The 16,296-nt window shown below is 42.7% G+C and overlaps 1 protein-coding gene across 10 annotated transcripts in view; it reads right to left on the bottom strand.

The window, feature by feature from the left end:
• Nucleotides 1-787: 787 nt before the first annotated feature.
• Nucleotides 788-16,296, bottom strand: part of TACC1 (transforming acidic coiled-coil containing protein 1) — a 91,415-nt gene continuing 75,906 nt past the window's right edge. For 7 of the 10 annotated variants that reach the window (XM_047092063.1, XM_047092064.1, XM_047092061.1 and 4 more), the window contains 7 exons: nucleotides 15,143-15,268; nucleotides 13,443-13,519; nucleotides 12,294-12,337; nucleotides 10,738-10,898; nucleotides 9,819-9,925; nucleotides 6,626-6,746; nucleotides 788-5,574 (listed from right to left, as the gene is read on the bottom strand). In XM_047092063.1, the coding sequence (XP_046948019.1) occupies nucleotides 5,506-5,574; nucleotides 6,626-6,746; nucleotides 9,819-9,925; nucleotides 10,738-10,898; nucleotides 12,294-12,337; nucleotides 13,443-13,519; nucleotides 15,143-15,268 (705 nt within the window). In that variant the 3' untranslated portion in view covers nucleotides 788-5,505. Of the gene's footprint in view, nucleotides 5,575-6,099; nucleotides 6,294-6,625; nucleotides 6,747-9,818; nucleotides 9,926-10,737; nucleotides 10,899-12,293; nucleotides 12,338-13,442; nucleotides 13,520-15,142; nucleotides 15,269-16,296 lie in introns of all 10 variants that reach the window. The other 3 variants (XM_047092059.1, XM_047092060.1, XR_006964425.1) reach the window with 3 other exon arrangements.

Genomic DNA, 16,296 nt, shown 5'->3' with positions numbered 1-16,296 from the left:
AATTTTCATCTTATTCTTCCCAAGAATTCTTAGAAAATGAGATTTCTACTGTCACCAGCACTTAGCGAAAGCCAGTGCCGCCTCCTGCCGGTTCAGGAGCACACTAGTGGGAAACCTTCCTTTTAGGAAGGAACTTCATAGGCTGTGATGTGTTACATGCGGCCAACGGTAAGAAAGTGAGTGTTCTGAGCCTTCGCAGTGGTTCCCCACCAGGTTGTGAAGTGCAGCCGTAAGCAGCCTTTTCATTGATCTTCTCCGGCAATCAAACTCATGAAATGTCCTGCCCAGTCCCCCTACCCCTGTAAGCAGAGAGCGGCCTGGCCAGTACTGAAAAAGTTTTTCCTGGTGTTAACCTAGAAGAAACCTAAAACGTCCACTATTTCCTGTGGGCTCTCCTGCAACGTTTGCGCAGTTCTGGCTTTATCCTGTGTCCTCCGAGGAATCAGAGAGCTGAGTTGACTTCGGTACATAGGACTTGAAAAATGCCAGGGCCGGCAGGCAGTCTCTAAGCAAAACCAAGCAGCACTCAATTAAAAACTCTGTTTGCACAGATGCGAAGGCATGGAAATTTATACGGCAAGGTCTGAATTCCAAAGTTTGTTTGTTTTAATTACACACCCCACCAAATGCATAAAATTTCACGAAATGAGTGTAGTGAAAATGTCATCATCTTGTCTATTTTTAGACTGAAATATGGAGCTCTTAAAAAAGCAAGGCTGTCAGAAATGTTCACGCTCGGGGAGAAAATGACTTATAACCAGGGGAAAAACATTCACACACCCAGCTCTAACAGTGGTAAACAGTTTTTATTCAGGCAATGAAACATGGAAAAAATATATTAGTAATCATTATAATCATTTCATTTGTGTGAGTATAACTTTTACAAATATTTACCTGACATATAAAAGGGGAAGTACTGTGCATATAAAATTTATGTAGATGATTATTCCACACGACACAATCCTGACAGCAGTAGTCAGTGCAGCGTTCACGCCTCCCGACGAGAGGTTCCTCACACACTTCCCAGCACCCGAGGGGGCATAGCGGAAGCAGATGGGCAGCTGACATGTACTTGTTGGCACGTGAGTACAAATGGGCATCTACTGGCAAACACACGCTTGCTAATGGCGACACCGACAAGCTTACTGCTACCTGGGAGGTTTATAAAGGAAGGCCTGGATCCTGTCCCCGGGCGTGAGAAGGGGCTGGGAAGAAGCTGCGGGGTGGGTGGGAACGCAGGATGCCCTGTATCTGGACAGGGGGTGGAGTCAGGAGTTCAAATCTTCGTATGTCCACGTGGAAGTTCTTCACAGAGCATCGGTTTAACAATGTGACTGGGGCAGACCTTGTGTATTTCAGATACCACTAAAAGGCAGAGGGGGACAAAGTGACACCTTCACGGCCCTAGAGTGAAGAGTGGATACAGGGAAGGTTCAAGCCACACCTCAGCTGTGCCTGGCCTCCTCCAGATGGGTTAAAGCATTATTCAGACTGCCACAGGCTGGCATCACGTGGGCCATCTCCATATTAGAACTATAACCAGGATCTATATACCTATATATCTATATGTAATAGCTGTAACCATATTATAGTTAATAAAGTCATTCCTTAGGAATCTTGTTTGTCCAAATCTAACTGCATGCTAAGAGGCACAGAAATGGGATCGCATTTGGACGAAGAACTACGGAAAGTGCAATCTTTAGTCTCCAGAATGCTAGCTCTGGGCACAAGGGAGTGGGTCTTCACTGGAAATGCTGCCGTTACAGTACCTTCCAGAGGAGACCCTCAGAGAGAAGTTGTCTAGTGTATCAGTTCTTTTTACCTTTACTGTGTGGGAGACCAAGGTTTCAGTGATACACTGCTCTTCATAAAACCACTGGAATCTGGAGGCCAGTCAAACCTTTTTGGACAGAAGTCTCCTCAAAATACTACGTTATTAAAATCTTTACAGAAGATGACTTCTTAGACCTTTGGCTTGGCATTCTGGGATTCCCAGACTATATTTACTCTTTAATAAGCAAAGAATAATCTGCTATCTTTTAAATTCTTCAGAATATATACATCTTTACTTTAAAATCCTTTGCCTGAAACATTTAATCTTTCAACACCCAGTTTCTCTCTTCCCAACAAGAGGCTAAAGTAAGAACCCCAAGTCCAAGAGCAAGCTCGCACGGTCACAGTAAGACTACAGGGGCAGCAGTCACGTGTAATTCAGGCCATGGCTGCCAGTCGTAGTGAAGAACCAAAGGAAATTAAAGGGAGCGTTAGAGCTTTTACTCCACTAACAAAGGATGTGCTGAATCACCTCCAACCACAGCACACAAGACTTACTGATGCTTGCTCTTCAAAACTCCATTCTGAGCTCGTAGAGCCACCACTGGGCCTCCTGTTACCTTTACTTACAATGAGCGCTTTACTCTGGCTGCTCAATCAGCCCAGGAACATTTGGGGCACTTTATGCTCCCCATTTATAAACAGGGCTAATTCGGGGCTGTCTCATAAATAGCTAAGTATCTGTGTGAGGATCGTACAAAGTGTGGGACAGGTAGAAAGGTAACTGGCTGGAAATCAAATTCAAATTGAGCTAGGCTCCAGGACGAAACACGAATCTCCCCTTGGATTCCATATCATTCTGGAAGGCTGCCAGATCCTCAGAGGTTTTCACTATCATGTGCTTCTGCACTTCCTAATTTGGGCTGGGTCTGAAGAAACTAGAAACCATGTGAGAAAACTGGGCTTCTCAATATTTCCAGAACAAAAGGTTTGGGCAGGTCACTGGCTTCCAGGAGGTTCTCCAAATAAAGTAAATCTCAGGAGGTCTGACTGTAACTGACTAGCCAACCAAGTGACAAACTGGTCTGTCTTACACTAAATCTTCCCGTTAAAATGCTTCTAGATAAAGACTATCTATCCACATTTTGGCAAAGTCAAAAACAAGAAATGGCTCTGGGTCGAGTCTCAACAAGGTTGATCACCTAGTACTCCCAAAGCTATCTGGGACAGCAGCTTCCCTTCACCTCTGCTTCCCACTCTTGTGACAGGATTTACTACCTCCTACCCAACAAGTAATGGCGCCCTCACATGCTTTGAAGCAAAGCTCTAGGCTAAACTCTTACTCTCCAAAATTTTGAAAGGTTTTTTTTTTTTTTTTTTTTTTTTTTGCTTTTGCTTATTTTTAAAGAGAAACAAACATAACTTCTTTCAACCCAGGATATTCTCTTGATTTGCCAGCTCCATTTTTATTCTTGTTGGAGAATATCCATCTATTAAATGAGAAGGAAGAACATTCCCTTGTACTGGCTGTGGCCGAGAGGCCAGTGGCAAAAATTACTTGACCAGGGCCTTTCGTAATCCTTGTGCAGCAACTTCACCCACCGGGGTTTCTTTACGGGGTCTCTTCCACCAGCATGCTAGGGAAGGATTGTCGTCACCTTGGTTTTAACACACAGCTACTTTTTAAATATGCACATGAAGCCTAAATGGAGGACCATGGATTTAGAATGGAGACCACTATAAGCCTTTCGTGCTTAAAACAGATCAATACAAAACAAATAAACATGGCTGTCTCACCAAAACACAGCAGTAAAAAGGTTTAGCAACGTTCCTTTCTGCAAAATGCACAGTTAATTTCCCTAGGAGCAGAGGACTGGCAGCAGAAACCAGTTCCAGCAACTGGAGACACGAGCAGTCCATGGGCACTATGACCGTGTGCAGAGACCACATGGAACTGCTTTCAAAGCCCACGTGATTGTCAAGTCACTTCTCCAACCACAGATCATTTCTGCTGTTCTTGTTTTGTACAAAATATTAAGACAATAGGCTTTAGAATACAGCCTAAGCACCAATTACGATAAATGCATATCAGTAAGACGTGACTTCTAGCTTTAAAGGACACTACTGACCTCCCTGGGGCTGAAGATTGCACCCATGTGAACAGTACACGGCTAAAGAAAAAATGCATGTTCGAAGATCTATAGAGGTTCTCCACGAGGCACAATTTGTTGCAGAAGTTGGATCATGCAAGAGTTTTACAAGAAAGGTACGAAAACTTACTTGTACGGAATACAGTGCGTATCACCGTGAAGAGAGGGTAAGATTAAGACAACAAGAGTGCTTTAAAACACTGCATGGATTTGGTTTTGCCTACCACATGGAGGGGAGTTCACCGGCATCACAGGGAAAATTTCCATCTTGGGTTTAAAGGCCCCCACTCCGTGACCCAAGCGCAGGAAGAGCTTGAGGAGTTTGGTTTTGAGTGCAGCTCTGCTCCCGCACTCCTCTGCTCTGGGACTCAATGCTCTTTGTTCAACAATATCCCCAACGTGATTTTTGGAGTGGTTCACATGATTTTTATAGCCTGTTTTGTTAAAAATTCTACCATCTAAGTTTGAAAGGATTTTTTTGCCTTAAAATTTTTTTTGAAGAACAACACAACACACTTGTGAAAAACTGCTTCTTCACCTTCTAACTGCTACCGCGGCTACAGTTACCTTTTCACTAAAGAAGATCACCTAAGCCTTTTTTTTTTTTTTTTACAAGTAGATTTTCTTTGTATATTTCAAATAGCAAGATGATAAATAAAGAGTAAATGTTGATTTTGAAGCAACAAACAGAAGCAGAGGAGACTGAACTGCTTTGGGACCAACTCGCCAAACCCCAGCTTTGAGGGATTCCTGCCTGCCAGGGCCACTTGCTGTGTGGTCTGAGGACTGACCCCAAAGGGGCCGCACCTGTCAAGGCCAAGGAGGGTCCCAACACCAGGACAATGAAACACTGGCAAAAAGTCTCCCCCAGATGTAAAACCTGAGTCTGGGGTCTTTATACCTACCATTCCCTAAATTCTGAGGTTGGCACTCTAGGCCACAATTCTATTTCAAGATAGGGTTATACATTTATGGAAATACGGTCTTCTGTGGAGAAGCTCTTATTTGACTATGCTTCAGAGAAAAAAGAGCAGCATATGTAAACGTGTGTGTGCGTGTGCATGTATAAACGGGTACTCAGAGTCCCTTCTTGCTTATAAACCAGAAATAACAATAGGCCAAATTATTTCCCCAAATAAAACCACTAATGTTGAACATTAAATTTCAAAGATGAAATAAATAGGTCACCAAAAAACTTAGACAGGTGGTGGACAGAGATGAGCCCAAGTAGTAGGCACAAAATCCCAAATTTAACGAGCTTGGAAAAGAAAAGAAGACTTTTAAATGGACTAAAGATGATCGAGAAATCATGACCCTAAACTTAGCAGCCCGTCTGACTGAACCTGTCAGCGGACCGTGGTCAGACGCCCCTCCTTCCGGGCCTGTGCGATACTCCAGGGATCCTTCCAGGGCTGTTGTGTCGGCAGCAAAGCGGGACAGGCAGCAGTAGGCATGTGCTTTTTTTTAAAGTTTTTTTTTTTTTTTCTCTGCAAAGGGGCAATTTTTCCTGGATAAGGCAAGATAACTGTGGTTAAGAGAGAAGCAGCCAAATGCAGACCTGCTGAGCTAACGAGGGGGAGACTCAGTCAGTCTTTCCCAACTTCGCAATCAGCTCATCGCAGATTTTCGTTAGTTCTTCTATTTCTTGGTTCTGAAAGACAAATGACATGGTGATGTAGGCCACTTTGCATCCTGAGATCAAGGCAATTACACCCAAATAGTCCCAAGACTGGCCACACTTTGCCTAGACATCCTGACTCAGTGGTTGGTAACTTTCCTATGTCAGAGACCCTTTAAAGAAAGGGAACCTTGTCCCCTGAAAAATGTTCGTGTCGTGTTCATAAAGTCATGCTTCAGTTGAGTAGGGATGAGGGTGACCACCGGCCCTCTGCAGCTTGCCCATAATCGTCTCAGTTCCCCAATTCTCTTGTTATCATGGGAATTACCTGTGATACTTGGTAAAAACACAAGTATTCTGGAGTCTGAGTAATCCCAGGGAACACTGTCTAGGGGTTAGCAGACCTCAAGATCGAAACCCTCGCCCTAGCTGAAGGGATGCCATACACGTGAGCACATAACTGGAGACACAGGAAGAAAAACACTAGAGGCACACACAAAAAAAATGAAGTCTAAGAATCACAGAGTAGTGAGAAATAGGGACCTGATTTTTATTTACCTACAGCAGAATTTCTCAACTGCGGCACCACCGGCATTTGGGGCCGGGTCAGTCTTTGTTGTAGGGACTGTCCTGTGCACTGTTAGATGTTTAGTAGCACTTCTGGCCTCTACCCATGAGACGCCAGTAGCATCTCCCAGTCGTGACAACTAAATCCACCTCCAGATGTTGCCAATGTCCCCAGGAGGATAAAGCTGCAATCAAGGGGGAAGATGGCTTCATATATTACATAAAAAACAAAAAGAAAAAAGGTAACCTCGGAACCTAAGAAGTGTCTTGTCCCCTTTAGTTAATGCAACTTCCTCTCTGCATCCTGCCTGGGGATGGCTCCTACTCAGAGGCTTGGGAGTTCATGGTCTGCCTTGTTCGTGTCCACCTGAATCAGTTCCCAGAGCAGCTGGATCAAAGTTTGACTCTGGGCAAAAACACGAGGCTTCTGTTTCATCCAAATCCACCACAAGCCAGCCACGGCCACAGAGGAAAACCACGTGTCTCACAGGTCGTCACCCCACACCCCTCTGTGTACCTTCTGCTGAAGGGCTCTTTCCAGGGACTCCACCTTCATCTGCTCCTTCCGGAGTCCAGCATGGAGAGCCGCGCTCTCGGCCTTCGCTTTTGTTCGAACCTGAGCAATCTCCTCATTGGCTCTGTTTGTGGTGTTTTGTTTGTGGAGTAAAGGGACAAAAAGCTCATGGTTAGTTACAGGTCACAGCTAAGGAGTCAAGATTGCTGACATCTGTGAGACACAGAGTAACAGGGCTGCATGATAAGAGAAAAACTGGTGACCCAAATCATTCCATTTAAATTTATAAAACTTCAGTGGATACACAACTGCTAAGGAAATTTCCAAGGTGCAAACCAGTGGTAGAATTAATCTCATAGGCCACAGTGACTTCAAAATTCACATGTCACTAGAAAATGGAATCATGTGACACTTTGTACAGCAATCTTAGATTTGTTTTTTAACCCAATAGCAGGCAGGGTCATCTGTGGGATTATCACAGCCAAAGAGTCAGGATGCTAACCACTGACATCTAGGACACTAGAACTAACAGTGACTTTATTAATGAGATACAAAAGAAAATTCTAAAACTACAAATGTCAATTGATAAATGGCCAATTAATTGATGAAAGGATGCTAAAAACTCATTAGTAGAGGCATGCAAATTTAAATGATAAACTTTAAAAATTTATCAGATTGGCAAATATTAACTAGGATGATCTTATCCCATTATGGTCGAGATGCAAGAAACAGACTCACAAACTGACGGGGGAAGTGAAAACTGGCACCGTCTTCGCCGAGAGTGAGATGGCTGTAACTATTAGGATTTAAAATGCATACACCTGGGGTGCCTGGGTGGCTCAGTCAGTTGAGCATCCAACTCCTAATTTTGGCTCAAGTCATGATCCCACAGTTTGTGAGTTTGAGATCCCACAATGGGGTCTGCACTGATAGTGTAGAGCCTGTTTGCAATTCTCTCTCCCTCTCTCTCAAAATGAATAAACATTTTAAAAATAAATAAATAAAATAAAATGCATACACCTTCTGACCCAGCAACTCCCTTACGTTACGTATCCACAGCAATACTTAAGTATCCACAGCAATACTTCCATGTTGCACAATGATTGTGGATAAGGATGTTCACTGCAGCAGTGTTTACGACTGAAAAACTGTGCAACTATCTAAATGCCCATCAGTAAGGAATGGAATAGTCCTACAACCTAACACAAATAATTAGACTGAGCTAGATGTTCTGACATGGAGAAGGGCCATATATACTATTAAGTGAAAAAGGAAATTTGTATCCTATGACTCCGATGTTATTTTTAAAAAAGTCCAAAGCCATGTTGGGTAGTATTTATAAAGGTGTCAAGAAAAAACTGGAAGGATACACAATAAAGCTTTTTCTTTTTTTTTGAGAGAGCATCCCCACATGCACCAGCCGGGGAGGGGGACAGAAGGAGAGAGAATCTTTTTTTAATTTATTTGAGAGAGACAGAAACAGCCAACAGGGAAAGGGGCAGAGAAAGGGAGACAGGGAATCCTAAGCAGGCTCAATGCTGCCAGCGCAGAGCCTGTCATGGGGCTTGAACCCAAGAACCGTGAGATAATGACCTGAGCCACAAACCGAGTCAGACACCTAACCACTGAGTCACCTAACGCCCCGAGGGAGTGAGAATCTTAAGCAGGCTCCACGCTTAGCATGGAGCCTGATGCGGGGCTCAATTCCACGACTGTGAGATCATGACCCAAGCCAAAATCAAGAGTCAGATGCTCAACCAACTGAGCCATCCAGGTGCTTCTGTTAATAAACCTTTAATAGTAGTATCTCTGGGGGTGGGAATGAGAGAGGGGAACTTAAAACGTTTTACAAATATGAAGACAGACAGCAAAATGTACAAGTATTACTTTTTAGTTAAAAAATAAAGTTGGATGCATTCTTCAGACTGTTCCCCAGGATAAATTCCAAACGTGTTGGATTTAAGGATTAAAAAAATCAAGCCATAAAAGTACTAGAATGAAAACATGGGAGAATATTTTATATTCAGAGCAGAGATCTTTGTTACCATGACAGAAAATCCTGAAGCCATAAAAGGACTGATAAATTTCACTACATAAAAACAAACAGATTTCTGCATATCAAAAAACACCAGAAGCCAAAAGACAAACTAGAAAAAATATTCAAGACTCATATCACAAAAGGCCGGCATCCCTATTTACAGATGAGTAATATATAAACTGACAATAGAAAACCAGGCAAAGAATAGTCATTCACGGTACAGAAAGCATGCGTACAGATAGCTGCTCAAATAGGTTCAATTCCATGAGGTAAACAACAATCAAAACTACATTGAATAAATGCTCCATTTGCTTGTCAAAAAAAGAAATCCCCAACTAAACTGAAATACTATCTTGTATCTACTGGGTTTACAGAAAACCAAAAATTTGATCTGTGGGCAAAGCCATAAGGACAAGAGATGCTCGCACACCTAGCCTAGGGATAAATGGATGAAAATCAGGTGAGGGCAATTTGACACTTTTTATCATAATGATAAGCCTGTATGTTCTTTGGCCCAGCAATCCTTTTTCTAGCATATAGATAACTCACATGCACGCCAAATGAGAACCATACCAGGTCACCTACTGCAGCACTGTTCACAGTGGATGGCAAGTACCCTGAGTGTCCAGAAGGAGGGGGCTGGTTAAATAAATGACACATTGCAACACTGGAACACCATATGGAGGCTAAGAAAAATACAGAAGCTCTTCATGGATTGACATGGAAAGGTTTCCAAAATATAGCACTAAATGAACAATGCAAAGTATGCTGTTATCTGTATAAAAAAGGAGATTCTCATCACATAAAAAAAAAAAGTGATCATGTGGTGTGATGGAGCTGTTAGCTAGGACAGGGGAGAAGAAGGGAAAAAGTTTATCTGAGGGGATGGAAGGAACCAAAAACTGATCACCTGGGTGAGGAAAGCGGGGGAGCCAGGGACAAGGGAAAGGGTGGGAGAGAGATCCTATAGATCTCTATTCTATTCTTTTTAATGTTTAATGTGAAGATACTATTCAAAAAATTAAATAATAAAACATACACACACACACCAATGCAACCTAGGGTTGCAAAACAACATTGGGTGGTTTTTTTTTTGGCCTTTCTCAATCTCCCCACAACATCACAAAACATGAAACAGATCTCATTGCGAGCTCTCACTTGTCTAGTTTTTCCTCCGCGTGGATTTTCAGGGCCTGATACCGCTGTTCCTCTTGTTTAACTCTGGCTAAATAATCCTGAGCACACTTTTTCAAGGCTTCTTCATTCTGTTCCAAAGTGACAATTTAAAATAAAAAAAACTGGTCATTTCATCTTTCTTCAACTAGTGACATCCCATGTATCAGAGTTTTCATTTTTGTTTTTAAAATGAGAAAACCTCATTACTTCAAATGCCTTTAAATTCTACTCTGATAATTCAAAACAGGCACATGTAATTCTTACTGAAGAAATTCTGGATACTTTCTTTGCGTATACATTTTGAAAACACAGTAAGGTTCAGTGACACCGATAAACCTAGTTTAGGGAGGCATTCTGAGTCTCATTGTAGGGAAACTAGGCAGTCTCATTTTTATTTTCCTACGGAAACAATAAAGAATGTTCACTGCTATAAATGTATCTTATTGATGATATGCAACTAAGTTGAATATGCCCACTTACAAGCTAAATCTGAAACATTATACTTATTTTCTTCTAGAATATGTAGCCTGAATTTTTCAGGGCTAAATTTTCCTTCTACTAATATTAAATTGGGGAATTATCAAAAACAATTTCCGGAAGTCTCCTAAGGTCTGAAGGTTCCACACTTCTTCTACTCCATGCCACACTCTGGCTGTGGCCTGACCCAGGAGAGGAAATGACCAAAACATGCCAGCCGGTGGGCCAGATGCCTGAACCACCACAGAAAGAAAAAAGGGAAAAGAAAATCTCCAGCTTCACTGGAACAGAAGGTACAAGACCAATGATACATGGGCCCCGAACCCCCGTTTAGAAGGCTACCCACACCTCTGGCATACATGTTTAAAGATCCATTACCAAGGAAATACACTACTACAGAGACAAAAGGAAAAGGACATGCTACCTTCTTGAACCCTTCCAGAACGCCTTTCAGGTTCTCGTATCTCCTGAAGAGATCAGAAAGGGACCTTTCCACAGAATTAAGGTCAGCCAGGGCCTGCTCCTTCTCCATGGTCAGTTGCTGGAAGCTCTTCTGAGAGGTCATATTTGTCCTCTGTTCATCTTCTGTGAACCACAATCAAAAGTAAAGGCATATTCATTCAACAGATTGTTAGCGGCTGCCCTCTGTCAGCTAAGCAGTATTTTTGGTGGGGGGCCCCGGCAGCAGACATAGCGAAGTTCCTCTCAAGGACTTAGGTTAGTGGGGGAGACAGCTGCTGACAAGTGAGGGGGGAAAAACAAAGCAGAACAAGAAGGGTGGGGGTTCCGTTTTCATATAGAGTGACCTCTCTCAGAAGAAAGATTTGACAGGGACCCAAAATTGCTGAGGGAGGGCAGGAGCTGTGCAGCTACCCAGGAGAATATTCCAGCAGAGGAACAACAATGGCAAAGGTCCCATGCTGGGAAGGTATGAGGTGATATGGACTGTAAAAAGTATGATTTTAGTGCTTAAGAAGTGCTTTAAGTAGAGAAAGACTTAGGCAGTCAGTCCTGCTGATATTGGCTACTGAGTTATTCCAAATTGAGAACCAACCACTGTTGTTTTGTAAAAGGTACCAGTGGGTCTAAATGAGGGAAATATGATTTGTGGCAGAGTTAAGGACACTGAGCCAAAACGAAGACCCCACTGGGGCGGGGGGGGGGGGGCGGCGCACTAATGATGTGGCTAGGCCATCAACACTCTAGGGGCCAGGTGGAGGGCTTTTCACACAATTCAAGCATTTGCTGGCCTCTGAAATGAACGTAACTACAGCTTATCTTCATTATTTGTGGACTGTGTATTTGTGAATTCATCCACTTGCTAAAATTTATTTGTAAACCCAAAATCAATACTTGTGGTGCATTCCCGGTCATGCGCAGAGTGGCAAAACATTTAAGTCACTTGACAGGCACATTCCAAGCCAAGGCTGATCAGGGTGACACTGCCTTCTTGTTTCCTACTGTAAACAAGTGTCCTTTTCAGTCTACTTAGTACACCATGATATTTTCTGCATTTCTGTGCTTTCTGTTGGTGATTTTTGCTGTTTAAAATGGCCCCCAAGTGGAGGGCCAAAGTGCTGTTTAGTGCTCCTAAGGTTGTAATGTGCCTTATGGAGAAAACACCTTCATCCGATAATCTTCATTCAGGCATGAATGATAGCACTGTGGGCCAGGAGTTCAATGGTAACGAGTCAACATTAAATGAGATGTCTTTAAACAAATATACATAAGACAAGGTTATGTACTGACAAAAATGTTGTGACCAGAGGCCTGCAGCAACCTCACCCTGTACTTTCCCTAAAGCGATGGTTCAGTATTCAGCATTCGCTGTGTTTGTGGCAACTCTGTAGAACACAACCACTGCGAACAGTGAGAATCAACCGGATCTAGGTGATGTTCGAGCTTGTGTTCTGATTTGAAAACCATCCACGGAACCTATGGCTCACACCACACACACACACACACACACAAAGTCCTTACCAATCATTTGAGCAATGGTCTTTTCATATTCAGCCACAATTTTCCTTAAAAAAAAAAAAAAATTATCAGAAGAGATTGTTCAATAGACGTTCCTGAAATGCTGCCCCAAACAATTAAACACATTAACAAATGAACATTTCAACAAATAAGTACTTGAACGATGTTCAAATGAACAAATCTACCCTTTTGGGCAGCCTGCCCCATCTAATTCAGTCACAAGTTTTATTTTACGGTCTTAGTTCCAAAAGCATTTCAGTTATTCAAAGACTTTAAAGATCACCCTGTCGTGTTAACCTTTCTTTTCAGTGAAGTGCCATAAAGTTTCCCTGACCCTGCCGACCCTGTCCAGGGACTGGCGCTCTTCCCTGTGTGCCTCCCTACTGTCACTGGTGGTGCCCATCACTGTGACCCTGCATCCAAGTCCTTTATGATGGCTACCGTAAGCTAAGGGCAGGGGGCTGTCCCTTCCTCTCCGCCACACCTGGCATGGGACCTCACACCCAGGAAATGCTCAAAACACAAGTAATACAAGAGCTACAAGTTAGAGCAGGCATATTTAAAATATGTCTTAATCATTCAAATGCTGACTACACAAATGTAGAAATTATGCTTTTTTCTTCTTTGATCCTATCTTCAGTTATTTCACAGCCTCTAACTCTCCATTCTAGGGAATGAGCAGCAAAAATAAAAAAGATTTCAATTTAAGGTCAATCAATTTTGTTTCTGGTTAACATGCTTTTTATAATCTATTTGATGGTGATGAAAGTTGAAGCCATCATGCATAATTAATTTGAGAAAAGTATTATAGATTATAATGCCTCCAGAATCAAGTATGTCAATAAATCTTATTCTTCAGTTCAAATGGGTATCTTTGCACAAATTGATGTCTTTTCAAAAGACAAGAATCATGTGGGTTCTGCTTACATGTAGTGTTCTCAACATCCCACAAGAAGCTACCGTATGTGAATAATTGGTCAGCAATCCTCATAAAAAGATGCTGTCACAGTCACAAATTAAAGTGCAAATATCAATGCCCTCAAGTTCTCAACACCAGGTTCTGTGGAAAGCAAATGCTTTCATCACTTCATTTATATGAAATCTAATAATGCATAAAGGTATCCAATCCCTCCCCCAAACCTCCAGTCTAACCTCATCTCCAATACTTCTTGTCGGGTTTCTTCGTATTTTTTCTTCCATTCATTTGCTTCGATTTCCTTAGTGATTATCTAAATTATAATAGAGATAGAGCTTGGTTTTACTGTATCTATTACAGTTTGAATTTAAGATTGGAAACTGAAAACGACACGCAACCAGGTGCATCCCAAGACATTTGAGCTCCATGAGGAATATAAAGCCTCAACGTCTGTGTATAATGCTCACAAGCATCTGGAAAAATGTTCTCTCTGCCACACAGGATGGCAGAAATGTAGCCACCAAGGTAGGGGTGAACAGAACATCCCCCAAGGAAGATTCCAAGTGATAATCACAGTCTCTGTGAATTCTGCCAGGGTCCAGGGTCTGCTCTCAGCTCTGCAGGCCCAGAACCGTGACTGGGACAGGACACCAAAAGAAGAGCTATCTGCCTGGCAGAGATGCGCCTTAACCAAAATACTGATTTTACTTAGGATAAGAAAAATCAGAGCATTAGCATGACCAGCACATTCTCTTCCTATAGAGATCTCTGCTTGATAAGAATGAGTCACAACTAGGGGCTCAGAAGTTCAAATCCTTTAGCCAGATGCACCCATCTCACCATAGGCAGGATCTTGCTTGTCAGACCAGAACCCATATTCCTATTTGGGGTGCCCCTGCTAACTGGGAAGAAATACTCTAAACTCATTACCTCAAACTCTGTGTGCCTAGGCACAGCTTAGAAGGGCATCACTGCCCTCCTTTTATTCTACGTCTCTATGCTTCTCTCTTTCTATTTGGTACATTCTTTATTTTGTGCCTTTAGTCAGGGTCTCAAGAAGCTAGCAGCCAGCCCATCTGCCTGAGGTGACGAGGCACATGCCTGTTCTGCTCCATTAGGGCATCACCTCACAGTTTCGCTCTCAGGAGGAAGATAGGGTCATTTTTCTCATTGACAAGATTTTGGTAGGCCTCCTCACCACTGCTCCCGAGTTCTGACAACAGGGCCAGCTGACATCCCTCATTATCAACTTAATGCTATTTTTTGAAGCTTTAAAAGGCCTTGATATCAGAGGCTCTTAACTATTCCTATTATATTACAAAAATAAAATTGCTACAGCAAGGGAATTCCCTTCTTTAAAAAAAAACAAAAGGTGGAATCAACAAGAGATGCACAAACCAAACATACAAAATACAGCCTAGAAATATAATGGGAGAGAGTGGTAACTGGGCAACAGCGTCTTTCATATTTTTTCAGATCACCCAGGAAAGACCTAGCAGTAATCTATTTTCAACACAGAACTGAAGTTGTTTAGCTAAAGAATTGAACTGTTTAAAGAATGGATGAAAGTAAGAGACATCTTATATTATTGCAAATTTAAGAAATTTTTAAGCATGAACATATCATATCTGTCAAAGGAAGGCACTGATTTAGTTATATATGTGGGTAGAGTCGGCAGAATTTGATATTTAAAAAACTTCAAGGCTGAAAGATAAAGAAGTGTTGTCGGCTTCGTCCCCAGGACACCAGAATGTCGGGACTCTAGCACCAATGCAGAGTTTACAGGGAGCCCTTTATATGAGCTCAACAAGCTGCAGGAAATAGGAACTTCCAGGAGGGGATAACTCAAGCCGAACAGAGATGGAATCTACCTGCTGGCACATGGGCTTGACAAAGACATGGGAGTGATAAGTGGACAGAACATGAGGGCCTTTACCTCTTCTCTTATGAGGGTGAGGACAGCTGTCTTATCGGATTCGCTGAGGCAGATGCCATCCAAGGGGCTCTCCCCTCCACAGGCCACAGACACGGGGGCCTTCTCCACAGATGACTCCAACAGTCCCTGAGGGGGGGAAGAAGTTACATTTAATATGTTCGGGCTTCAGCTTCTTAACCCCAAATAGCGTCCTTCAATAGCGTCCTCATTACTACATTGATTACAATCTTTAAAAACACGTTTGAAGAAAAAAAAAAAAACACAGCAGGGAAACTTAAAAAAAAAAATCAAATCTAGTTAAAGTAGTTATTATTTTTTTTTTATTTAAAAAAATTTTTGTTTATTTATTTTTGGGACAGAGAGAGACAGAGCATGAACGGGGGAGGGGCAGAGAGAGAGGGAGACACAGAATCGGAAACAGGCTCCAGGCTCTGAGCCATCAGCCCAGAGCCTGACGCGGGGCTCGAACTCACGGACCGCGAGATCGTGACCTGGCTGAAGCCAGATGCTTAACCGACTGCGCCACCCAGGTGCCCCTAAAGTAGTTATTTAAAGGAAAAACTGGGGCGTTTGGGTGGCTCAGTTGGTTAAGTGTGCGACTTCAGCTCAGGTCATGATCTCACAGTTCATGGGTTCAAGCCCCACGTCAGGCTCTGTGCTGACAGCTCAGAGCCAGGAGCCTGCTTTGGATTCTGTGTTTCTCTCTCTCTCTCAAAAATAAATAAATGTTTTAAAAAATAAAAAAACAGGGGCGCCTGGGTGGCGCAGTCGGTTAAGCGTCCGACTTCAGCCAGGTCACGATCTCGCGGTCCGTGGGTTCGAGCCCCGCGTCGGGCTCTGGGCTGATGGCTTGGAGCCTGGAGCCTGTTTCCGATTCTGTGTCTCCCTCTCTCTCTGCCCCTCCCCCGTTCATGCTCTGTCTCTCTCTGTCCCAAAAATAAATAAACGTTGAAAAAAAAAATAAAAATAAAAAAATAAAAAAACAGAAAAAACTGAATATGGGGTGGGGAGGTTGGCTTCCATTTAACAGAGAGCCTAGTGAAGTTTTCTTCTTATCCAAAAAGGATAAATCTGATTATCACAGTGACCAGTCACCAAAGATCACATGCACCAAAGAGAAACCTGTCTATATAAAGTGGAAAATGTCTCTTTTT

The sequence above is a fragment of the Lynx rufus genome, unplaced genomic scaffold, assembly GCF_022079265.1.
Source record: "Lynx rufus isolate CCGP_SWC_20201006 ecotype Redwood Valley unplaced genomic scaffold, mLynRuf1.p SCAF_3, whole genome shotgun sequence".
In the NCBI taxonomy this organism is placed as follows: Eukaryota; Metazoa; Chordata; class Mammalia; order Carnivora; family Felidae; genus Lynx; species Lynx rufus.
Note: the sequence above shows the minus strand (reverse complement) of the source record. Positions and strands in the feature narration are given on the sequence as shown.